This window comes from Cherax quadricarinatus, chromosome 43 (assembly GCF_038502225.1).
Source record: "Cherax quadricarinatus isolate ZL_2023a chromosome 43, ASM3850222v1, whole genome shotgun sequence".
Lineage (NCBI taxonomy): Eukaryota > Metazoa > Arthropoda > Malacostraca > Decapoda > Parastacidae > Cherax > Cherax quadricarinatus.
Genome location: NC_091334.1, coordinates 24,987,710 through 25,014,347, shown reverse-complemented (window position 1 = coordinate 25,014,347; position 26,638 = coordinate 24,987,710). Strand labels below are relative to the sequence as shown.

The 26,638-nt window shown below is 45.5% G+C and overlaps 1 protein-coding gene across 2 annotated transcripts in view; it reads right to left on the bottom strand.

The window, feature by feature from the left end:
• Window positions 1-365: 365 nt before the first annotated feature.
• The window catches only part of LOC128694100 (chromodomain-helicase-DNA-binding protein 7-like), a 328,549-nt gene continuing 302,276 nt past the window's right edge, over window positions 366-26,638 (bottom strand). For both annotated transcript variants that reach the window (XM_070093744.1, XM_070093743.1), the window contains 4 exons: window positions 25,071-25,219; window positions 24,571-24,778; window positions 16,745-19,274; window positions 366-4,152 (listed from right to left, as the gene is read on the bottom strand). In XM_070093744.1, the coding sequence (XP_069949845.1) occupies window positions 1,966-4,152; window positions 16,745-19,274; window positions 24,571-24,778; window positions 25,071-25,219 (5,074 nt within the window). In that variant the 3' untranslated portion in view covers window positions 366-1,965. The remainder of the gene's footprint in view (window positions 4,153-16,744; window positions 19,275-24,570; window positions 24,779-25,070; window positions 25,220-26,638) is intronic.

Below are 26,638 nucleotides of genomic sequence, written 5' to 3'. Positions count from 1 at the left end.
GCCTGCACTCTGAAGGAGTCCTGGAGGTGGGAAGCACAGTGCCTGCACTCTGAAAGATGGGTGCTGACATGTTGCAGTTTTTAAAGTGTAGTATCAGCATGCCTCTGACAAGACAGTGATGATGAAAGTGTTTCTTTTTTAAGGGTCACCTTGCCTCAATGGGAAAGAAGTGGAAGAATCATCAGAGTACAAGTGGAAGGATCATCATTCATTAGAGTACAAGTGGAAGGATCATCATTCATTAGAGTACAAGTGGAAGGATCATCATTCATTAGAGTACAAGTGGAAGGATCATCATTCATTAGAGTACAAGTGGAAGGATCATCATTCATTAGAGTACAAGTAGAAGGATCATAGAGTACAACTCACCAAGTTCCCTTTAATATTAGTGAACTTTAGTTTACAATGAACTTTTACAAAACTTTTCTTATACTTATATTTCATCTTAATAATAATATATACACAGACATGGGATTCCAGTTAAAGATCTCACACTTTTTTGTAAGTAAAAAAGTTAAGATCTCCACACTCTTGTACTTGACTGCTAAAGCACTTTTGAGAGGTTCAATGTGTGTATGTGTCAACTTGTAAGAATACAATAGAAAGCAGTTCTAGGATGGTTACACAAGCCTCACCAGATACACAGACCACCACAACGGCGGCGGCAGCCTCACACCACCGAGGAAACACTCGCATCCAGAGGTATACAGGAAGGAGTAGGGGGGGGTCAGTCCCCAAGTTACAAACTAGTGCCATTATGTTTTAACTTACAAACAAGTGATATTCTTAGTCTTCCAAGTTATGTTTCAACTTACAAACAAGCAACATTCTTAGTTTTCCAACTAATATTCCTGATGTTTCAACTTACAAACAACATTCTTAGTTTTCCAACTAATATTCCTGATGTTTCAACTTACAAACAACATTCCTAGTGTTACAACTTACAAACAAGTTGTTTGCATAGACAACAAGAGTACAAGGAATGACTACAAGTGTTGGCACAGCAACTTGTCACCTCACACACTTACTGCTTATTAAATGATCAGCTTGCAAGTGCTTCTTGTAACTTGAGGGCCTCCTGGATATAACTGGAGGGCCTCCTGGATATAACTAGGGGCCTCCTAGATATAACTGGGGGTCTCCTAGATATAACTGGGGGCCTCCTAGATATAACTGGAAGGCCTCCTAGATATAACTGGAAGGCCTCCTAGATATAACTGGAGGGTCTCCTGGATATAACTGGAAGGCCTCTTAGATATAACTGGAGGGCCTCCTAGATATAACTGGAAGGCCTCCAGGATATAACTGGAATGCCTCCTGGATATAACTGGAATGCCTCCTGGATATAACTGGAAGGCCTCCTGGATATAACTGGAGGGCCTCCTGGATATAACTGGAGGGCCTCCTGGATATAACTGGAGGGTCTCCTGGATATAACTGGAGGGCCTCCTGGATATAACTGGAAGGCCTCCTGGATATAACTGGAGGGCCTCCTGGATATAACTGGAAGGCCTCCTATATATAACCAACTCTTGCATTTCACAATTCCAGGCAATAAGTTTTTATATTAGCAAAAACATAGCTTGTGTCATCTGGCATACACTTAAGAGATAATACACTTTTACACTTCTTTAAAGAGTACATGGTAAGTGTGTTCCCGTCAGACAGCTGATATAATATTTTCGCACAAAATATGGAATAAATAATGAGGTCAGTATCACAGTTAATGTCAAAGTGAATATTTCATGTGTGGGATATATGAAGAGTGGGTAGCATGGGTAGACGGTTCAGGGACTTGTAGTACGTGACATTCATACTTCTCCTATACACTGCATACATGCAATCTCACTCATTCCTTTCAACTAAAATATAGTCTTGAGTTTTACATATACTAAAAGTATACGAATGATACTTTCATGGTTGTTTTAAGTTATAAATATAGTTATCCCAGACAAGACCACTGCACTAAGACTTCTCCTCCTCCTCCTCCTCCTCCTCCACGTCAGAGTTCGTGTTACTATTTTCACCATTTTCAACTTCCCGTGTGCTCAAATTTTGAGCGTCCGCTCCTTGTACATTTTTGGCAGGTTCAGACTCACGACTCAAGTTCTCTGGGGCATCTTGTGTCCTCTCACTGTGATGACTCTCTTGGTTCCAATGTAACGACAAATCTAAGTGAGCGGCATACGGGTCATGACTTCCCCGAGCTTCTATCTCCCGGGCTAACCGCTCTGCTTTCATTTGTTTTAACAGATACCGCTCTTCCTTTGAGAGTCCAGACTGTTCCTTTAACTTTTCCTTGCGTACGCTCAGTCCTCGCTCAATATCCTCCGAGGGATCCAATCTCTCCATCCTGCTACGACTGTCTTCCCTGAACTCCCGAGATCTTCGTTGATCTTGTTTCCACTTGCTGCTGCCACTGCTGATGGTGGTGGTTGCCGCTTGGTTGACATGCCGCGAGGTGCCAGCCATGGACATTATGCTAGCAGGAAGGCCGTTAAGGATGGCACTTGATACAGCCGACGACATGGAGGGTAACTGGAAGGAACCTAAACCACCCAGTCCTAAAGGTGGGTACATCAGCCCGGCAGTGCTGGCGCCGCCAAACATCCCCGGGAACGACAAATTAGCTGCCGAAGTGGCGGCTGCATTTCTATGATCCTTGCTCTTGGAAGTGGAAGGGAAGTCACTGAGGTTTGCCAAGCCAGGTAACCCATACCCAGCCAAGCCACCCAACAGAGGATTTGCCATCGCTAGTCCAGCCATACCTGGCAAGCCACCAAAGCCAGCCATCATCATCATGCTAGGATCCAAACCCATACTGGCCAACAACTTAGAGTCCAGACCACCAAGAGCCTTGGGATCCAATCCTCCTAGGAGCTTCGGATCCAAGCTCGCCAACAGTTTGGGATCAATACCGCCAAACATTTTGGGATCCAAACCAAGCATCTTGGGATCCAGACACATCATCTTGGGATCCAACCCTGCTAACAATTTCGGGTCCAATCCCGTTAACAGCTTTGGATCAATTCCGCCTAATAACTTGGGATCTAAACCTAACAATTTGGGATCTAATCCACCTAACAGTTTAGGGTCTATAGCACCTAGTAACTTAGGATCCAATCCTCCTAACAACTTGGTGTCTAAGCTGGATAATAACTTTGCATCTAACCCTCCTAGTGATTTAAGGTCAAGCCCACCTAAAAGCTTAGGATCAAGGCCAGCTAACAATTTAGGATCGATGCCAGCTAACAATTTTGAATCTATACCTCCTATGGATTTAGAATCTAGTCCGGCTAGAGTTTTTGCATCAAGGCTGGCCAATAGTTTTGAATCAAGTCCTGAGAGCACCTTAGTATCCAGACCTGCCATTGCCTTAGCATCTAATCCACTTAGACTTGCAAGTAATTTTGGATCAAGGGACGCTAGAGTTTTCTGATCTAAGCCTAACAACTTGGGATCAAAGCCTAATAACTTTGGATCAATATTAAGTAAAGAGGATTTTGAGTCTGAGCTTCGAGACGACGAGGGTTTGGTCTCTTTTTCATGGTGTTTGGCGGCCTCGTGATGCTTGGTGTCCAATCCCAAAAGTTTAAGATCTAGACCCATAGCTGCTAGTAACTTAGAGTCTAGTGGAGGCAGCAGCTTAGGGTCTAGACCAAGAGCTTTTGGATCGAGGCTTCCTAGCAGTTTAGGATCGAATCCCAAGAGTTTCGGATCCAATCCAGCAAAAGCGGCAGTGTTGAGAGAGTTTTTAGGGTCCAGCCCCTGAAGAAAGCTTTTGGCATCAAATGGTAAACTTTTTGAGGAATGGTATGAGAGAGGGTAGGCACAAGCACTTCCTGCAGCAGCCGAGGTAGATGTAGTGGTGGTGGTGTTGGAGCCGGAGATCAAGGACTGCGGCGATGTAGTGCTGCTGCTGCCAGAGGACGTGCTGCCCTGCAGATAGTTAGACACCGAGGAAAGGAGAGAGGTGCGACTGGAACTGTGCTTCTTTTCGGCACTGGCGAGTTTCTTAAGGTCAGCGAGGAACCCTGAGGCAGTAGCGCGCTCCTTCACAACGTCTGCCCACTGAGGATCCACATCATAGTTAGGGTGTTCCATTAACCACTGCGCTAGGTACTTCAACTTGGGAGCTTCCTGACCACTCATCTGTGCAAACTAATTAATTACTATACATACTGCTGAACATTGATAATAAATGTAACTGTCCAATAACTAGTTAATTACTACACATACTGCTGAACATTGATAATAAATGTAACTGTCCAATAACTAGTTAATTACTACACATACTGCTGAACATTGATAATAAATATAACTGTCCAATAACTAGTTAATTACTACACATACTGCTGAACATTGATAATAAATATAATTGTCCAATAACTGATGACTGACAATCAAACATCTGTATAAGAAAAAAAAAAACAAGAGTGTAAGAATTATCAGTAAAAGTGTATGTTGAGTATAGCAGCAAGTGTATGTAGCAGCAAGTGTATGTAGCAGCAAGTGTATGTAGCAGCAAGTGTATGTAGCAACAAGTGTATGTAGCAGCAAGTGTATGTAGCAGCAAGTGTATGTAGCAACAAGTATATGTAGCACCAAGTGTATGTAGCACCAAGTGTATGTAGCACCAAGTGTATGTAGCACCAAGTGTATGTAGCACCAAGTGTATTAAGTGAATGGATGTGATAGGTTAAGTGAATGGATGGGATAGGTTATTAACCGCTTAACTGTCCAAACGTAGATCTACATTCTCTCACCCATAAAAAAATTTTTTTTTTTTTTAGTCAGTACTTAAGGAGATATAATCCGCAAAGTTGGAGCTTGTCACTCACCTGACGGCAACATGGAGTGCTGCCGCTCGCATTAGTGTTGCTGATATACCTTTTTTCCTCATTTTCTTTTTAATTTTTATAATCTTTATGTTCTGATAATTACAACTTGTAGTAGTTCCTGTGATTTCATAACCAATCTTTGTTCTGACATTAATATTAGGTACTGAAATATTACTCAGTCACAAACACATTGACAGTGAACATTTTCACCTACCTTAGTCACACACTGTCTAGAAATATATACATAGTATTTACAAGTGCCAGCAATGTTTTGGACACATGGGAGTACACATGAAACTCCTTGATGCATGGTGTAAGAGGAGTGTCACTCCACTGCTGACACTGAAACAGTGGAGTGACATTCAATGATCATACACCACCTTGTCTTCATTTGTTTTCACTGTTACACAAACATGTCTGTCTGTCTCTGTCTAGCTTTCTGTTTATCTCTGTCTCTGCTTATCTGTCCTTCTGTCTGCTGGTCTGTGTCTCAGAGAGTGACTCATGAACAAACAAATATTACGATGCAGAGTCGTCATGTCTGATTCTTGCCAGTCATGCTTATTATGCATTATATCTACTTTGTCTGGATTTTTTGGGTTATCCTAGGTAATTTACACTATGTGTAACTGTATTTACGTCTACCTATGAGAGAGACAGAGATAGACAGATACAGACAGACAGACGGAGACAGAGACAGCCAATCAGCCAGCCAGCCAGCTGCCGGCCAGCCAGCCTGCCAAACATGTATTACACATTCCAGAATTGTTTCTCTTTACTGAGGGTATAGGTTATATAGGTCATTCTGGCAGGATGACACTACCAGTGGTACCAAAATTGAAAGGATGTTGCACATGGGTTATTAACAAGGTTTTTGATATTTCCTCAACCACTTGTGGCCACATCCACCTTAAAGCCAGTAAACTTGGGGTCAACATCACTTTCCTCTCAAAAGGGAGGTGTTAATACAACATGACATCAGTGAATCCCTGGTGTTTGCCGCACTGTTTGTTCTAGCTGGCACTCAACTGAACTGGTGCTCCCACAAGGTACTAAGTGGCCCCAGATACTTTTAATACTGCACACACTAAGTGTTAAGACTCATTCTATGCTGACCAGGCATCTCAGGCCAATCATGCCAAATTTGGAGGCAGGAAAAATAAAACGTTGAACTACGTCTGGAGCACTAGCAGTAACAGATCTATGTTTGGACAGTTAAGGGGTTAAATGTATGGATGGGATAGGTTATTTAGTGAATGGATGGGATAAGTTATTAAATGCAGTAAAAAGTTGTGAGGATAGTTAGCCTCAGGTTAGGGTACATAGGAGGCACATTATTTTCCAATAAAATTAGGCCTTAGACAGAGATGTGTGATATCACCATGGCTAATATTTTTATTGATGGGGTTGTTGCTGAAGTGAACACTGGAGTGTTGGCAAGAGATGTGGCAGTTATCACAGTAGTTCTTTGCTGATGGCAGTTCCTGTAGCAGATTCTTATAAGAAGTTGCAAAGGTTGCTGGACAAATTTGGGAGGGTTATGTACAAGAAGGAAATTTAAAGTGGACACAGGAAAGAGCAAGGTGATAAGAACAATGAAAAATTGGGTATTAGATTGTAGGGAAGTGAATGTGTTGAAATATATGGGAATGTATATGTTGTGAGCATACAAGTGTCTGCAAGACATGGTGAACCATACAACAGGTAATGGTTGGTGGTGTTGAGCCATCTGTGTAAACTATCCCTGGAGGCACAAAAGTGGTGTTGAGCCATCTGTGCAAACTATCCCTGGAGGCACAAAAGTGGTGTTGAGCCATCTGTGCAAACTATCCCTGGAGCCACAAAAGTGGTGTTGAGCCATCTGTGCAAACTATCCCTGGAGGCACAAAAGTGGTGTTGAGCCATCTGTGTAAACTATCCCTGGAGGCACAAAAGTGGTGTTGAGCCATCTGTGCAAACTATCCCTGGAGCCACAAAAGAGGAAATGTACCATAAAATAATGGTACCAACACTCTTATATGACAGCAATGTGTGGTATCAATATTACACATAAAATTAGAAGTACATAAATTATAAGACCATGGCAGTACAAGAGAACTCAGAGGACTCAGTTGGTTTGCTTATTTAGGAAGAATGAAGCACATTAGGATAACAAAAAGAGTGTAGAAATCTGGGGAAGAGTGAGAGGAAAAACAAGCAGGATCATCCTAACAAGATCCTCTCACAAATATTTACTTATCTTAATGGAAAAACAAAAATATCAATCCTCAGTGAAAATAATTCACAGGTTTCCTTTTCACCTTCGCTGTACAGGAAGGTAGTACCTCTCTGTATGGTTGCTGTACAGGAAGGTAGTACCTCCCTGTATGGTTGCTGTACAGGAAGGTAGTACCTCCCTGTATGGTTGCTGTACAGGAAGGTAGTACCTCCCTGTATGGTTGCTGTACAGGAAGGTAGTACCTCCCTGTATGGTTGCTGTACAGGAAGGTAGTACCTCCCTGTATGGTTGCTGTACAGGAAGGTAGTACCTCCCTGTATGGTTGCTGTACAGGAAGGTAGTACCTCCCTGTATGGTTGCTGTACAGGAAGGTAGTACCTCCCTGTATGGTTGCTGTACAGGAAGGTAGTACCTCCCTGTATGGTTGCTGTACAGGAAGGTAGTACCTCCCTGTATGGTTGCTGTACAGGAAGGTAGTACCTCTCTGTATGGTTGTTGTACAGGAAGGTAGTACCTCTCTGTATGGTTGCTGTACAGGAAGGTAGTACCTCTCTGTATGGTTGCTGTACAGGAAGGTAGTACCTCCCTGTATGGTTGCTGTACAGGAAGGTAGTACCTCCCTGTATGGTTGTTGTACAGGAAGGTAGTACCTCTCTGTATGGTTGCTGTACAGGAAGGTAGTACCTCCCTGTATGGTTGCTGTACAGGAAGGTAGTACCTCCCTGTATGGTTGTTGTACAGGAAGGTAGTACCTCCCTGTATGGTTGCTGTACAGGAAGGTAGTACCTCCCTGTATGGTTGCTGTACAGGAAGGTAGTACCTCCCTGTATGGTTGTTGTACAGGAAGGTAGTACCTCTCTGTATGGTTGTTGTACAGGAAGGTAGTACCTCTCTGTATGGTTGTTGTACAGGAAGGTAGTACCTCTCTGTATGGTTGCTGTACAGGAAGGTAGTACCTCTCTGTATGGTTGCTGTACAGGAAGGTAGTACCTCTCTGTATGGTTGCTGTACAGGAAGGTAGTACCTCTCTGTATGGTTGCTGTACAGGAAGGTAGTACCTCCCTGTATGGTTGCTGTACAGGAAGGTAGTACCTCCCTGTATGGTTGCTGTACAGGAAGGTAGTACCTCCCTGTATGGTTGCTGTACAGGAAGGTAGTACCTCCCTGTATGGTTGCTGTACAGGAAGGTAGTACCTCCCTGTATGGTTGCTGTACAGGAAGGTAGTACCTCCCTGTATGGTTGCTGTACAGGAAGGTAGTACCTCCCTGTATGGTTGCTGTACAGGAAGGTAGTACCTCCCTGTATGGTTGCTGTACAGGAAGGTAGTACCTCCCTGTATGGTTGCTGTACAGGAAGGTAGTACCTCCCTGTATGGTTGCTGTACAGGAAGGTAGTACCTCCCTGTATGGTTGCTGTACAGGAAGGTAGTACCTCCCTGTATGGTTGCTGTACAGGAAGGTAGTACCTCCCTGTATGGTTGCTGTACAGGAAGGTAGTACCTCCCTGTATGGTTGCTGTACAGGAAGGTAGTACCTCCCTGTATGGTTGCTGTACAGGAAGGTAGTACCTCCCTGTATGGTTGCTGTACAGGAAGGTAGTACCTCCCTGTATGGTTGTTGTACAGGAAGGTAGTACCTCTCTGTATGGTTGTTGTACAGGAAGGTAGTACCTCTCTGTATGGTTGTTGTACAGGAAGGTAGTACCTCTCTGTATGGTTGTTGTACAGGAAGGTAGTACCTCTCTGTATGGTTGCTGTACAGGAAGGTAGTACCTCTCTGTATGGTTGCTGTACAGGAAGGTAGTACCTCTCTGTATGGTTGCTGTACAGGAAGGTAGTACCTCTCTGTATGGTTGCTGTACAGGAAGGTAGTACCTCTCTGTATGGTTGTTGTACAGGAAGGTAGTACCTTCCTGTATGGTTGCTGTACAGGAAGGTAGTACCTCTCTGTATGGTTGCTGTACAGGAAGGTAGTACCTCTCTGTATGGTTGCTGTACAGGAAGGTAGTACCTTCCTGTATGGTTGCTGTACAGGAAGGTAGTACCTCTCTGTATGGTTGCTGTACAGGAAGGTAGTACCTTCCTGTATGGTTGCTGTACAGGAAGGTAGTACCTCTCTGTATGGTTGCTGTACAGGAAGGTAGTACCTTCCTGTATGGTTGCTGTACAGGAAGGTAGTACCTCTCTGTATGGTTGTTGTACAGGAAGGTAGTACCTCCCTGTATGGTTGCTGTACAGGAAGGTAGTACCTCTCTGTATGGTTGTTGTACAGGAAGGTAGTACCTTCCTGTATGGTTGCTGTACAGGAAGGTAGTACCTCTCTGTATGGTTGCTGTACAGGAAGGTAGTACCTCTCTGTATGGTTGTTGTACAGGAAGGTAGTACCTCTCTGTATGGTTGTTGTACAGGAAGGTAGTACCTCTCTGTATGGTTGCTGTACAGGAAGGTAGTACCTTCCTGTATGGTTGCTGTACAGGAAGGTAGTACCTCTCTGTATGGTTGCTGTACAGGAAGGTAGTACCTCCCTGTATGATTGCTGTACAGGAAGGTAGTACCTTCCTGTATGGTTGCTGTACAGGAAGGTAGTACCTCCCTGTATGGTTGCTGTACAGGAAGGTAGTACCTCCCTGTATGGTTGCTGTACAGGAAGGTAGTACCTCCCTGTATGGTTGCTGTACAGGAAGGTAGTACCTCCCTGTATGGTTGCTGTACAGGAAGGTAGTACCTCCCTGTATGGTTGCTGTACAGGAAGGTAGTACCTCCCTGTATGGTTGCTGTACAGGAAGGTAGTACCTCCCTGTATGGTTGCTGTACAGGAAGGGAGTCCCTGTATGGTTGCTGTACAGGAAGGTAGTACCTTCCTGTATGGTTGCTGTACAGGAAGGTAGTACCTCCCTGTATGGTTGCTGTACAGGAAGGTAGTACCTCCCTGTATGGTTGCTGTACAGGAAGGTAGTACCTCCCTGTATGGTTGCTGTACAGGAAGGTAGTACCTCCCTGTATGGTTGCTGTACAGGAAGGTAGTACCTCCCTGTATGGTTGCTGTACAGGAAGGTAGTACCTCCCTGTATGGTTGCTGTACAGGAAGGTAGTACCTCCCTGTATGGTTGCTGTACAGGAAGGTAGTACCTCCCTGTATGGTTGCTGTACAGGAAGGTAGTACCTCCCTGTATGGTTGCTGTACAGGAAGGTAGTACCTCCCTGTATGGTTGCTGTACAGGAAGGTAGTACCTCCCTGTATGGTTGCTGTACAGGAAGGTAGTACCTCCCTGTATGGTTGCTGTACAGGAAGGTAGTACCTCCCTGTATGGTTGCTGTACAGGAAGGTAGTACCTCCCTGTATGGTTGCTGTACAGGAAGGTAGTACCTCCCTGTATGGTTGCTGTACAGGAAGGTAGTACCTCCCTGTATGGTTGCTGTACAGGAAGGTAGTATGGTTGCTGTACAGGAAGGTAGTACCTCCCTGTCCCTGTATGGTTGCTGTACAGGAAGGTAGTACCTCCCTGTATGGTTGCTGTACAGGAAGGTAGTACCTCCCTGTATGGTTGCTGTACAGGAAGGTAGTACCTCCCTGTATGGTTGCTGTACAGGAAGGTAGTACCTCCCTGTATGGTTGCTGTACAGGAAGGTAGTACCTCCCTGTATGGTTGCTGTACAGGAAGGTAGTACCTCCCTGTATGGTTGCTGTACAGGAAGGTAGTACCTCCCTGTATGGTTGCTGTACAGGAAGGTAGTACCTCCCTGTATGGTTGCTGTACAGGAAGGTAGTACCTCCCTGTATGGTTGCTGTACAGGAAGGTAGTACCTCCCTGTATGGTTGCTGTACAGGAAGGTAGTACCTCCCTGTATGGTTGCTGTACAGGAAGGTAGTACCTCCCTGTATGGTTGCTGTACAGGAAGGTAGTACCTCCCTGTATGGTTGCTGTACAGGAAGGTAGTACCTCCCTGTATGGTTGCTGTACAGGAAGGTAGTACCTCCCTGTATGGTTGCTGTACAGGAAGGTAGTACCTCCCTGTATGGTTGCTGTACAGGAAGGTAGTACCTCCCTGTATGGTTGCTGTACAGGAAGGTAGTACCTCCCTGTATGGTTGCTGTACAGGAAGGTAGTACCTCCCTGTATGGTTGCTGTACAGGAAGGTAGTACCTCCCTGTATGGTTGCTGTACAGGAAGGTAGTACCTCCCTGTATGGTTGCTGTACAGGAAGGTAGTACCTCCCTGTATGGTCGCTGTACAGGAGGGTAGTACCTCCCTGTATGGTTGCTGTACAGGAAGGTAGTACCTCCCTGTATGGTTGCTGTACAGGAAGGTAGTACCTCTCTGTATGGTTGCTGTACAGGAAGGTAGTACCTCCCTGTATGGTTGCTGTACAGGAAGGTAGTACCTCTCTGTATGGTTGCTGTACAGGAAGGTAGTACCTCCCTGTATGGTCGCTGTACAGGAGGGTAGTACCTCTCTGTATGCTTGCTGTACAGGAAGGTAGTACCTCCCTGTATGGTTGCTGTACAGGAAGGTAGTACCTCCCTGTATGGTTGCTGTACAGGAAGGTAGTACCTCTCTGTATGGTTGCTGTACAGGAAGGTAGTACCTCCCTGTATGGTTGCTGTACAGGAAGGTAGTACCTCCCTGTATGGTTGCTGTACAGGAAGGTAGTACCTCCCTGTATGGTTGCTGTACAGGAAGGTAGTACCTCTGTATGGTTGCTGTACAGGAAGGTAGTACCTCTCTGTATGGTTGCAGTACAGGAACGTAGTACCTCTCTGTATGGTTGCTGTACAGGAAGGTAGTACCTCCCTGTATGGTTGCTGTACAGGAAGGTAGTACCTCTCTGTATGGTTGCTGTACAGGAAGGTAGTACCTCTCTGTATGGTTGCTGTACAGGAAGGTAGTACCTCCCTGTATGGCTGCTGTACAGGAAGGTAGTACCTCCCTGTATGGCTGCTGTACAGGAAGGTAGTACCTCTCTGTATGGTTGCTGTACAGGAAGGTAGTACCTCTCTGTATGGTTGCTGTACAGGAAGGTAGTACCTCCCTGTATGGCTGCTGTACAGGAAGGTAGTACCTCTCTGTATGGTTGCTGTACAGGAAGGTAGTACCTCTCTGTATGGTTGCTGTACAGGAAGGTAGTACCTCCCTGTATGGTTGCTGTACAGGAGGGTAGTACCTCCCTGTATGGTTGCTGTACAGGAAGGTAGTACCTCCCTGTATGGCTGCTGTACAGGAAGGTAGTACCTCTCTGTATGGTTGCTGTACAGGAAGGTAGTACCTCTCTGTATGGTTGCTGTACAGGAAGGTAGTACCTCCCTGTATGGTTGCTGTACAGGAGGGTAGTACCTCTCTGTATGGTTGCTGTACAGGAAGGTAGTACCTCCCTGTATGGCTGCTGTACAGGAAGGTAGTACCTCCCTGTATGGTTGCTGTACAGGAAGGTAGTACCTCCCTGTATGGTTGCTGTACAGGAAGGTAGTACCTCCCTGTATGGTTGCTGTACAGGAAGGTAGTACCTCCCTGTATGGTTGCTGTAAAGGAAGGTAGTACCTCCCTGTATGGTTGCTGTACAGGAAGGTAGTACCTCCCTGTATGGTTGCTGTACAGGGAGGTAGTACCTCCCTGTATGGTTGCTGTACAGGGAGGTAGTACCTCCCTGTATGGTTGCTGTACAGGAAGGTAGTACCTCCCTGTATGGTTGCTGTACAGGAAGGTAGTACCTCCCTGTATGGTTGCTGTACAGGAAGGTAGTACCTCCCTGTATGGTTGCTGTACAGGAGGGTAGTACCTCCCTGTATGGTTGCTGTACAGGAGGGTAGTACCTCCCAGTATGGTTGCTGTACAGGAAGGTAGTACCTCCCAGTATGGTTGCTGTACAGGAAGGTAGTACCTCCCTGTATGGTTGCTGTACAGGAGGGTAGTACCTCTCTGTATGGTTGCTGTACAGGAAGGTAGTACCTCCCTGTATGGTTGCTGTACAGGAAGGTAGTACCTCCCTGTATGGTTGCTGTACAGGAAGGTAGTACCTCCCTGTATGGTTGCTGTACAGGAAGGTAGTATCTCCCTGTATGGTTGCTGTACAGGAAGGTAGTACCTCCCTGTATGGTTGCTGTACAGGAGGGTAGTACCTCTCTGTATGGTTGCTGTACAGGAAGGTAATACCTCCCTGTATGGTTGCTGTACAGGAAGGTAGTACCTCCCTGTATGGTTGCTGTACAGGAAGGTAGTACCTCCCAGTATGGTTGCTGTACAGGAAGGTAGTACCTCCCTGTATGGCTGCTGTACAGGAAGGTAGTACCTCCCTGTATGGTTGCTGTACAGGAAGGTAGTACCTCCCTGTATGGCTGCTGTACAGGAAGGTAGTACCTCCCTGTATGGTTGCTGTACAGGAAGGTAGTACCTCCCTGTATGGTTGCTGTACAGGAAGGTAGTACCTCCCTGTATGGTTGCTGTACAGGAAGGTAGTACCTCCCTGTATGGTTGCTGTACAGGAAGGTAGTACCTCCCTGTATGGTTGCTGTACAGGAAGGTAGTACCTCCCTGTATGGTTGCTGTACAGGAAGGTAGTACCTCCCTGTATGGTTGCTGTACAGGAAGGTAGTACCTCCCTGTATGGTTGCTGTACAGGAAGGTAGTACCTCCCTGTATGGTTGCTGTACAGGAAGGTAGTACCTCCCTGTATGGTTGCTGTACAGGAAGGTAGTACCTCCCTGTATGGTTGCTGTACAGGAAGGTAGTACCTCCCTGTATGGTTGCTGTACAGGAAGGTAGTACCTCCCTGTATGGTTGCTGTACAGGAAGGTAGTACCTCCCTGTATGGTTGCTGTACAGGAAGGTAGTACCTCCCTGTATGGTTGCTGTACAGGAAGGTAGTACCTCCCTGTATGGTTGCTGTACAGGAAGGTAGTACCTCCCTGTATGGTTGCTGTACAGGAAGGTAGTACCTCCCTGTATGGCTGCTGTACAGGAAGGTAGTACCTCTCTGTATGGTTGCTGTACAGGAAGGTAGTACCTCTCTGTATGGTTGCTGTACAGGAAGGTAGTACCTCCCTGTATGGTTGCTGTACAGGAAGGTAGTACCTCTCTGTATGGCTGCTGTACAGGAAGGTAGTACCTCTCTGTATGGTTGCTGTACAGGAAGGTAGTACCTCCCTGTATGGTTGCTGTACAGGAAGGTAGTACCTCTCTGTATGGTTGCTGTACAGGAAGGTAGTACCTCTCTGTATGGTTGCTGTACAGGAAGGTAGTACCTCCCTGTATGGTTGCTGTACAGGAAGGTAGTACCTCCCTGTATGGCTGCTGTACAGGAAGGTAGTACCTCTCTGTATGGTTGCTGTACAGGAAGGTAGTACCTCCCTGTATGGTCGCTGTACAGGAAGGTAGTACCTCTCTGTATGGTTGCTGTACAGGAAGGTAGTACCTCCCTGTATGGTCGCTGTACAGGAAGGTAGTACCTCTCTGTATGGTTGCTGTACAGGAAGGTAGTACCTCTCTGTATGGTTGCTGTACAGGAAGGTAGTACCTCCCTGTATGGTCGCTGTACAGGAAGGTAGTACCTCTCTGTATGGTTGCTGTACAGGAGGGTAGTACCTCTCTGTATGGTTGCTGTACAGGAGGGTAGTACCTCCCTGTATGGTTGCTGTACAGGAAGGTAGTACCTCTCTGTATGGTTGCTGTACAGGAAGGTAGTACCTCTCTGTATCTTTGCTGTACAGGAAGGTAGTACCTCTCTGTATGGTTGCTGTACAGGAAGGTAGTACCTCCCTGTATGGTTGCTGTACAGGAAGGTAGTACCTCTGTATGGTTGCTGTACAGGAAGGTAGTACCTCTCTGTATGGTTGCTGTACAGGAAGGTAGTACCTCTCTGTATGGTTGCTGTACAGGAAGGTAGTACCTCTCTGTATGGTTGCTGTACAGGAAGGTAGTACCTCCCTGTATGGTTGTTGTACAGGAGGGTAGTACCTCCCTGTATGGTTGTTGTACAGGAGGGTAGTACCTCCCTGTATGGTTGTACAGGAGGGTAGTACCTCCCTGTATGGTTGTTGTACAGGAGGGTAGTACCTCCCTGTATGGTTGTTGTACAGGAGGGTAGTACCTCCCAGTATGGTTGTTGTACAGGAGGGTAGTACCTCCCTGTATGGTTGTTGTACAGGAGGGTAGTACCTCTCTGTATGGCTGCTGTACAGGAAGGTAGTACCTCTCTGTATGGCTGCTGTACAGGAGGGTAGTACCTCTCTGTATGGCTGCTGTACAGGAGGGTAGTACCTCTCTGTATGGTTGTTGTACAGGAAGGTAGTACCTCTCTGTATGGCTGCTGTACAGGAGGGTAGTACCTCTCTGTATGGCTGCTGTACAGGAGGGTAGTACCTCTCTGTATGGCTGCTGTACAGGAAGGTAGTACCTCTCTGTATGGCTGCTGTACAGGAGGGTAGTACCTCTCTGTATGGCTGCTGTACAGGAAGGTAGTACCTCTCTGTATGGCTGCTGTACAGGAGGGTAGTACCTCTCTGTATGGTTGCTGTACAGGAGGGTAGTACCTCTCTGTATGGCTGCTGTACAGGAGGGTAGTACCTCTCTGTATGGCTGCTGTACAGGAGGGTAGTACCTCTCTGTATGGTTGCTGTACAGGAGGGTAGTACCTCTCTGTATGGTTGCTGTACAGGAGGGTAGTACCTCTCTGTATGGTTGCAGTACAGGAGGGTAGTACCTCCCAGTATGGTTGATGTACAGGAGGGTAGTACCTCCCTGTATGGTTGTCGTACAGGAGGGTAGTACCTCCCTGTATGGTTGCTGTACAGGAGGGTAGTACCTCCCTGTATGGTTGCTGTACAGGAGGGTAGTACCTCCCTGTATGGTTGCTGTACAGGAGGGTAGTACCTCCCTGTATGGTTGCTGTACAGGAGGGTAGTACCTCCCTGTATGGTTGCTGTACAGGAGGGTAGTACCTCCCTGTATGGTTGCTGTACAGGAGGGTAGTACCTCCCTGTATGGTTGCTGTACAGGAGGGTAGTACCTCCCTGTATGGTTGCTGTACAGGAGGGTAGTACCTCCCTGTATGGTTGCTGTACAGGAGGGTAGTACCTCCCTGTATGGTTGCTGTACAGGAGGGTAGTACCTCCCTGTATGGTTGCTGTACAGGAGGGTAGTACCTCCCTGTATGGTTGCTGTACAGGAGGGTAGTACCTCCCTGTATGGTTGCTGTACAGGAGGGTAGTACCTCCCTGTATGGTTGCTGTACAGGAGGGTAGTACCTCCCTGAATGGTTGCTGTACAGGAGGGTAGTACCTTCCTGTATGGTTGCTGTACAGGAAGGTAGTACCTCCCTGTATGGTTGCTGTACAGGAAGGTAGTACCTCCCTGTATGGTTGCTGTACAGGAAGGTAGTACCTCCTTGTATGGTTGCTGTACAGGAAGGTAGTACCTCCCTGTATGGTTGCTGTACAGGAAGGTAGTACCTCCCTGTATGGTTGCTGTACAGGAAGGTAGTACCTCCCTGTATGGTTGCTGTACAGGAAGGTAGTACCTCCCTGTATGGTTGCTGTACAGGAAGGTAGTACTTCCCTGTATGGTTGCTGTACAGGAAAGTAGTACCTCCTTGTATGGTTGCTGTACAGGAGGGAAGTACCTCTCTGTATGGTTGCTGTCTACTATACTACCTACTATTACTACTAATGCAGTATACAAACACAGTATACAAACCCTCTGGCCAGTGGAAGTGTTGACGACACTGATGTGTTCGTCACCAGAAAACTGACTCCAGTCCATGGCAGTGAAGTCAATCTTGCGCCTCTTTACTTCCTTGGATGATCTGGACGAGTCTGCCAGGAGTCCCTGGTGTTGCTCCAGCCACTTATCCACCTTAGCATCAGTTGGGCGGTAGAGCTCTATTCCCGGTGGTAGCGTCACACCTGGGGGCAGGTCAGATTGCTTCACTAATCCTGGCTTGGCTTCTCTCTCACCCGAGTTGCTCATCTTTATGGAAGTTCCACCGCTGTCTTCCACTCGCGTGTCGACGGGCCTCTTAGATACCGTTGGTGTAATACTAATACTAGACGACAGTTTTGGAGTGGTCAAGGTGTTAGTCACCTGACTTTTGTCACGAGAGGTTAATAAGGTTACAGATGATCCTCGAAGAAGAGAAAGAGGACTAGTGTCCTTATGAGAAGAGTTCTCCGGACTCTTACCCTTAGACGTCAGCCCTAAAACTATCTCGTCGAGTTTTCTGCGTTTCTTTTCCTGAGTTCTGGAGTCTAAGGGGGATTCACTGAGACGTCTTTTCTCCAGCGGTCGCATGGGGTCGTCCAGCCGGGGTCGACCCGGACCTCGTCGAGACAAGAGACTAGCAGCCATATCCATGGCATTGTGACTGGGGTTGACAGGTTTGATAGTTAAGTCTAGTGTTCCCTGCAAGGCCTGCAGCTGCCGCAATGCATGCGAATCCGCTGCCAGCTGCTGTTGGGCCTTCTTACTCCTGTCGTCCGTCTGTTCCATGAGTGCTCGGAGACTGGCACTGGTGAAGGTTGCCGGGAGACCCAGAGCAGCGGCAGTAGCGGCAGCACTGGAAGAACTCTTATTTAACCCTAGTGTGTGCTGAAGATTAGGGTGCAACAAGGCCTGTAAGCGCTGCCTCTCCACCTCTGCCGCTTCAATCTGGCGCCGTTTTCTGCGCTCAGAGTCTAAGGTGTCGGAAGAGTTTGAGGTATGAGAGGAAGCACTGCTGGTGCTCTGGGGCAGGCAACTCTTACTCTCGTGTTCACTACTCTGGAAGTCGATGCCAACTGGCCACTTCTTGTGTTCCACTGCATACATCAGATGTTCGATCCTGGTCTGCAGCATCCGATCCTTGGGCCACTTGATGGGATTAGCAGCCGACTGTGCCAGCAGCTGGGCCACGGTGGGTTCATTGGAGACCAGAGTGTCGTAGGTCAGACTTGTACCGCATTTAGCCATGGCTTCATCCATCTGTTGTAAACTAAGAAGTGCTGATCCACCTTTATCTTTCTTATCACCTACTCCATCAATCTTCTTCTTACTCTTATTCTCTTCCTTAATTTCTTTACTCTCATCTTTTACTTCCTCTTTGCACTTCTTTATCCATGTATTTTCTTTATTATCTTTGGCATCTTTACTGCTGTCTTGCCCTTCACATTTATCATCTTTACTGGTGTCATCTTTATCAACTTGTGTTTCAACTGCTTCTTTATCATCAACTTCCATCTCTTTACTTTCTTCTTTCACCTCCTGTTTAATGTGTTTCTCTTCACCCACTTCCTCTTTCTCCTCAATATTCTCCTTTTCATCTTCGTCATCTTCCTCTTCTTCATCCTCTTCCTCATCCTCTTCATCCTCCATGTCTCCCCCATTATCTTCCTCTTCTTCCTCTGGGTTTCCATCATTATTCACTTGTTCACTTCCTTCACTAGCCTTTCCGTGCATCTCATCTTCAATCTTCATCTCTTCTTGAACATCGTCCTTTACATCATCGTTGACCAGGTCAAGTGTGTCCAGGTAGTCCTCGATGCTGTAACCCTCGCCTATCTTCACCTCCTCCTCTTTTATCTTGCCTCCTTCCTCTTCCTTTATCTTCACTCTTCCCTCTTCTTCTTCTTCTTCTATCTTCACTCTTCCTTCCTCTTCTTGTTCTGTCTTTGCTCTTCCTTCTTCTTCTTGTTCTATTTTCACTCTTCCCTCCTCCTCTTGTTCTACCTTCACTCTTCCCTCCTCCTCTTGTTCCATCTTTGCTCTTCCCTCTTCTTCATCTTCATCTATCTTGATACCACCCTCCTCTTTTATCTTTTCTTCCTCTTCTAGTTTGGGTTCTTTATGTTGTTCTATTTTACTTTCTTCCTCTTCTTTGTTCTTCTGTGCCTCTTCTTCTGTTTCCATCTTCTCTTCTGCTTTCTTCTCTTCATCTGGAATGATGGCAAGACACTCTTCAGACTCCACTTCTTCTTCCGTCACCCCATCCACTTCTTCCTCTTCTGCCTTCTCCTCCTCTTTACTCTCTTTCTCTTCTACCTTTTCTTCTTTTACCTTTTCTTTGACCTTTTCTTCTATTACTTCTTCCACTTTCTCCTCTTCCTTATCCTTTTCATAGTATTTCTTCTTTAGCGCCAGTTTCTCCTCCTCGGTGATGAGAGGCTCACCAGCGGTGTGGCGGCGGATGATTTCACGGAAGTTGAGATCCGGGTCATAAAGGATATAGTAATCAGTGCGGCCCAGACCATGTCTGCAAGAGAGAGAGAGAGTCAGCACAGGTGCCACTAACAACCTTCATTAACCGAAGTTCATGCGATTCGCAAAAGCATAACACAATTGCAAACAGATGGGTCTGAACCCATGACTCAGGAGTGTTAGGTCTTGCATGGGTTCACCTACCACCACTTCTTGGTTCATAAGGCGAACTTCACTAATGATGAAGTCCTTTCACATGATATCCCCAGTACTAGCTGAAACACCCTGTGTGTGGTTGACTACTAGCTGAAACACCCTGTGTGTGGTTGACTACTAGCTGAAACACCCTGTGTGGGGTTGACTACTAGCTGAAACACCCTGTGTGGGGTTGACTACTAGCTGAAACACCCTGTGTTGGGTTGACTACTAGCTGAAACACCCTGTGTGGGGTTGACTACTAGCTGAAACACCCTGTGTGGGGTTGACTACTAGCTGAAACACCCTGTGTGGGGTTGACTACTAGCTGAAACACCCTGTGTTGGGTTGACTACTAGCTGAAACACCCTGTGTGTGGTTGACTACTAGCTGAAACACCCTGTGTGGGGTTGACTACTAGCTGAAACACCCTGTGTGTGGTTGACTACTAGCTGAAATACCCTGTGTGTAGTTGACTACTAGCTGAAACACCCTGTGTGTAGTTGACTACTAGCTGAAACACCCTGTGTGTAGTTGACTACTAGCTGAAACACCCTGTGTGGGGTTGACTACTAGCTGAAACACCCTGTGTGGGGGTTGACTACTAGCTGAAACACCCTGTGTGGGGGTTGACTACTAGCTGAAACACCCTGTGTTGGGTTGACTACTAGCTGAAACACCCTGTGTGTGGTTGACTACTAGCTGAAACACCCTGCGTGTGGTTGACTACTAGCTGAAACACCCTGTGTGGGGTTGACTACTAGCTGAAACACCCTGTGTGTAGTTGACTACTAGCTGAAACACCCTGTGTGGGGTTGACTACTAGCTGAAACACCCTGTGTGGGGTTGACTACTAGCTGAAACACCCTGTGTGGGGGTTGACTACTAGCTGAAACACCCTGTGTGTAGTTGACTACTAGCTGAAACACCCTGTGTGGGGTTGACTACTAGCTGAAACACCCTGTGTGTGGTTGACTACTAGCTGAAACACCCTGTGTGGGGTTGACTACTAGCTGAAACACCCTGTGTGGGGTTGACTACTAGCTGAAACACCCTGTGTGTAGTTGACTACTAGCTGAAACACCCTGTGTGGGGTTGACTACTAGCTGAAACACCCTGTGTGGGGTTGACTACTAGCTGAAACACCCTGTGTGGGGTTGACTACTAGCTGAAACACCCTGTGTGGGGTTGACTACTAGCTGAAACACCCTGTGTGGGGTTGACTACTAGCTGAAACACCCTGTGTGGGGTTGACTACTAGCTGAAACACCCTGTGTGGGGTTGACTACTAGCTGAAACACCCTGTGTGTGGTTGACTACTAGCTGAAACACCCTGTGTGTGGTTGACTACTAGCTGAAACACCCTGTGTGGGGTTGACTACTAGCTGAAACACCCTGTGTGGGGTTGACTACTAGCTGAAACACCCTGTGTGTGGTTGACTACTAGCTGAAACACCCTGTGTGGGGTTGACTACTAGCTGAAACACCCTGTGTGTGGTTGACTACTAGCTGAAACACCCTGTGTGGGGTTGACTACTAGCTGAAACACCCTGTGTGTGGTTGACTACTAGCTGAAACACCCTGTGTGGGGTTGACTACTAGCTGAAACACCCTGTGTGTGGTTGACTACTAGCTGAAACACCCTGTGTGGGGTTGACTACTAGCTGAAACACCCTGTGTGTGGTTGACTACTAGCTGAAACACCCTGTGTGGGGTTGACTACTAGCTGAAACACCCTGTGTGTGGTTGACTACTAGCTGAAACACCCTGTGTGGGGTTTACTAGCTGAAACACCCTGTGTGTGGTTGACTACTAGCTGAAACACCTTGTGTATGGTTGACTACTAGCTGAAACACCCTGTGTGTGGTTGACTACTAGCTGAAACACCCTGTGTGGGGTTGACTACTAGCTGAAACACCCTGTGTGTGGTTGACTACTAGCTGAAACACCCTGTGTGTGGTTGACTACTAGCTGAAACACCCTGCGTGTGGTTGACTACTAGCTGAAACACCTTGTGTATGGTTGACTACTAGCTGAAACACCCTGTGTGTGGTTGACTACTAGCTGAAACACCCTGTGTGTGGTTGACTACTAGCTGAAACACCCTGTGTGTGGTTGACTACTAGCTGAAACACCCTGTGTGGGGTTGACTACTAGCTGAAACACCCTGTGTGTGGTTGACTACTAGCTGAAACACCTTGTGTGTGGTTGACTACTAGCTGAAACACCCTGTGTATGGTTGACTACTAGCTGAAACACCCTGTGTGTGGTTGACTACTAGCTGAAACACCCTGTGTGTGGTTGACTACTAGCTGAAACACCCTGTGTGTGGTTGACTACTAGCTGAAACACCTTGTGTATGGTTGACTACTAGCTGAAACACCCTGTGTGTGGTTGACTACTAGCTGAAACACCTTGTGTATGGTTGACTACTAGCTGAAACACCCTGTGTGTAGTTGACTACTAGCTGAAACACCTTGTGTGTGGTTGACACTTCACCATCATGCAGTTAGTACATCATCTTACAATACAACGGCAGTAACCCACTGAGGCAGTGCGGCCCAAAAGGAAAAATGAAAGTTTCTCTATTTAACTATAGTAATATATACAGGAGAAGGGGTTACTAGCTTCTCGCTCCCAGCATGTTAGTCGCCTCTTACAACACACAACTTACCGAGGAAGAATTCTTCCACTTCTCCATGGAGAAATTAGTACATCATGCATAACATGCTGCCAAATTAAATGTGCAACTTACAGTCCTGCAACGTGTACTGCATAAAGCTGAACACCTGCCTGTACTTACAAAACCTGTATACAACACTTGTATTGTGATAGTAGTATACAACCAGCAACAACACTTGTACTGTGAGGGTAGTATACAACCAACAACAACACTTGTACTGTGAGGGTAGTATACAACCAGCAACAACACTTGTACTGTGAGGGTAGTATACAACCAGCAACAACACTTGTACTGTGAGGGTAGTATACAACCAGCAACAACACTTGTACTGTGAGAGTAGTATACAACCAGCAACAACACTTGTACTGTGAGGGTAGTATACAACCAGCAACAACACTTGTACTGTGAGGGTAGTATACAACCAGCAACAACACTTGTACTGTGAGGGTAGTATACAACCAGCAACAACACTTGTACTGTGAGGGTAGTATACAACCAGCAACAACACTTGTACTGTGACAGTAGTATACAACCTGCAACATTTGTGTTGTGAGAGTAGTATACAACAAGCAACAATTGCATTGTGATAGTAGTATAGAACCAGCAACACTTGTATTGTGATAGTAGTATAGAACCAGCAACACTTGTATTGTGATAGTAGTATAGAACCAGCAACAATTGTATTGTGAGGGCATATGACAGGGTGGATAGGGGGGCAATGTGGCAGATGTTGCAGGTGTATGGTGTAGGAGGTAGGTTACTGAAAGCAGTGAAGAGTTTTTATGAGGATAGTGAGGCTCAAGTTAGAGTATGTAGGAATGAGGGAAATTATTTCCCAGTAAAAGTAGGCCTTAGACAAGGATGTGTGATGTCACTGTGGTTGTTTAATATATTTATAGATGGGGTTGTAAGAGAAGTAAATGCGAGGGTCTTGGCAAGAGGCGTGGAGTTAAAAGATAAAAAATCACACAAAGTGGGAGTTGTCACAGTTGCTCTTTGCTGATGACACTGTGCTCTTGGGAGATTCTGAAGAAAAGTTGCAGAGATTGGTGGATGAATTTGGTAGGGTGTGCAAAAGAAGAAAATTGAAAGTGAATACAGGAAAGAGTAAGGTTATGAGGATAACAAAAAGATTAGGTGATGAAAGATTGGATATCAGATTGGAGGAAGAGAGTATGGAGGAGGTGAATGTATTCAGATATTTGGGAGTGGATGTGTCAGCGGATGGGTCTATGAAAGATGAGGTGAATCATAGAATTGATGAGGGGAAAAGGGTGAGTGGTGCACTTAGGAGTCTGTGGAGACAAAGAACTTTGTCCTTGGAGGCAAAGAGGGGAATGTATGAGAGTATAGTTTTACCAACGCTCTTATATGGGTGTGAAGCATGGGTGATGAATGTTGCAGCGAGGAGAAGGCTGGAGGCAGTGGAGATGTCATGTCTGAGGGCAATGTGTGGTGTGAATATAATGCAGAGAATTCGTAGTTTGGAAGTTAGGAGGAGGTGCGGGATTACCAAAACTGTTGTCCAGAGGGCTGAGGAAGGGTTGTTGAGGTGGTTTGGACACGTAGAGAGAATGGAGCGAAACAGAATGACTTCAAGAGTGTATCAGTCTGTAGTGGAAGGAAGGTGGGGTAGGGGTTGGCCTAGGAAAGGTTGGAGGGAGGGGGTAAAGGAGGTTTTGTGTGCGAGGGGCTTGGACTTCCAGCAGGCATGCGTGAGCGTGTTTGATAGGAGTGAATGGAGACAAATGGTTTTTAATGCTTGACATGCTGTTGGAGTGTGAGCAAAGTAACATTTATGAAGGGGTTCAGGGAAACCGGCAGGCCGGACTTGAGTCCTGGAGATGGGAAGTACAGTGCCTGCACTCTGAAGGAGGGGTGTTAATGTTGCAGTTTAAAAACTGTAGTGTAAAGCACCCTTCTGGCAAGACAGTGATGGAGTGAATGATGGTGAAAGTTTTTCTTTTTCGGGCCACCCTGTCTTGGTGGGAATCGGCCAGTGTGATAATAAAAAAAAATAAGTATACAACCAGCAACACTTGTATTATGAGAGTAGTATACAACCAGCAACACTTGTATTGTGATAGTATACAACCAGCAACAACACTTGTACTGTGAGGGTAGTATACAACCAGCAACACTTGTATTGTGAGTAGTATACAACCAGCAACAACACTCATACTAAGGGTAGTATACAACCAGCAACACTTGTATTGTGATAGTAGTATACAACCAGCAACACTTGTATTGTGAGAGTATACAACCAAATTTACCAATACTTCAGTAGTAGTAATAGTAGTCATTTACAGTTTGCTGGCTAAAGGCCAGAACCCTACTGAGGCCTACCTAAAAGACTATGGAGGGGTCTACACTACTTTAACCACCCTGAAGAAGCTTTAAACCCCCATGGATGAAGGAGAGGCAGCGAGGCCACCTGTCTCTTATAAAGCAAGATATAGGTGGGCACACACACCTGCCAACACCCTTCAACAAGTCGTGGTCGTGTTTGCCAGGTATCCACCAATCAGGCATGTCCTTGGAAGGCAGGCTCAGGTCCAGAGCACTCTTCAGGTTGGTGTTAGGTATGATGTCATTGCGGAGACGGTTGAGGAGGTCAACGCGCTCCAGGACACGACGGGCACGCTCCTCCGGCAACCTGTCAACCCCGATCTCTACCATCTCTGAAATATTGTTGCAAGATATATACTATAATATATATACAGCCCCACTATAATATGTCCATTGTCACTATATCTACTGTCTCACTACATGTCTCACTATACCTACTGTCTCACTATACCCGTCTCACTATACCCCCATCTCACCATTATCTACTCTATTTCTCTACTGTCTCACTATAATGTTTCACTATGGTCTCTACAAAGAGACATGATCCAATATAGGAGAGACTGGCTCTAGTTCCTTGGATCATCGGTCATCATGGCAGCCTAACACAACAACATAGTAACTCACTGTCGTTCTCTTCTTCAGAGAGACGGATGCCACACTGTCTCTTACACATGGCCATGAACGCTCGGAAATATTCCGTCAAGGTCTCGTCGTATTTCTTCTCCAGCCGTGACAACGTACGGAACTTTGACCAGTCGTATCTCTTCTCCTTCCTGATAACAATATTACTCAATGAAATACAACATGCACTATAATATAGACACACATACAACAGTATAATATACACACACATACAACAGTATAATATACGCACACATACAACAGTATAATATACACACACATACAACAGTACAATATAGACACACATACAACAGTATAATATACACACATACAACAGTATAATATACACACACATACAACAGTATAATATACGCACACATACAACAGTATAATATACACACACATACAACAGTACAATATAGACACACATACAACAGTATAATGTACACACATACAACAGTATAATATACACACACATACAACAGTATAATATACACACATACAACAATATACACACACACACAACAGTATACACACACATACAACAGTATAATATACACACACACACAACAGTACAATATATACACATACAACAGTATAATATACATACAACAGTATAATATACACACATACAACAGTATAATATACACACATACAACAGTATAATATACACACATACAACAGTATAATATACACACATACAACAGTATAATATGGTTACAGTAAACAGAGATAATGACAATATGGTAAAAAACCACTGAAAAAATAGTAAAAATGCCAACACTTGTGTGATGTTCGACACTATCAAGTAACAGTCCAACACTATAAAGTAAGTCTGACACTATAAAGTAACAGTCTGACACTATAAAGTAACAGTCTGACACTATCAAGTAACAGTCAGAGTATCTGAAGCACAGAAGGAAGCACTGACCAGGGAAGTGGAGAATACTGAGCCTAAATGATTCATACAGGAGACAGAGCAGCAGGTAAAAGCAATTCGTGAAATCGAAAGAAAGAAAAAGAAAGAAAGAAAAAGAAAGAAAGAAAAAGAAAGAAAAAGAAAGAAAGAAAAAGAAAGAAAAAGAAAAAGAAAAAGAAAGAAAAATAAAGAAAGAAAAAGAAAGAAAGAAAAAGAAAAAAAGAAAAAGAAAAAGAAAAAGAAAGAAAGAAAAGAAAGAAAGAAAAAGAAAGAAAGAGAAAAAGAGCCATAAACTACACCTAGTATTGGGTCGTTGCCCAGACAACCCCTAAACACCCTCCAGGTAGGCAAGCATGTAAACAGTGTGACACCATCAAGAAATAGTCACTATTCCTTGATAGTGTCAAAAGATCGTAGAAGTGCTGACAACTGCACTATTTTTTTCAGTGTTATCTATGAGATAATACATACATATACAGATTGAATAAAGTGTATGACTAGTCAGGTAATGTTTGCTTGAAGTTAAGACCAGTAAATACATTATGAAAAATTATCATCATCAGTAGCAGAGTACAAACTCTGCAGATGGAGCATGTCTAGCTACCTGTCTAACCTTCCTCCACACAATATAATCTACAGATGAAAAGTGTTG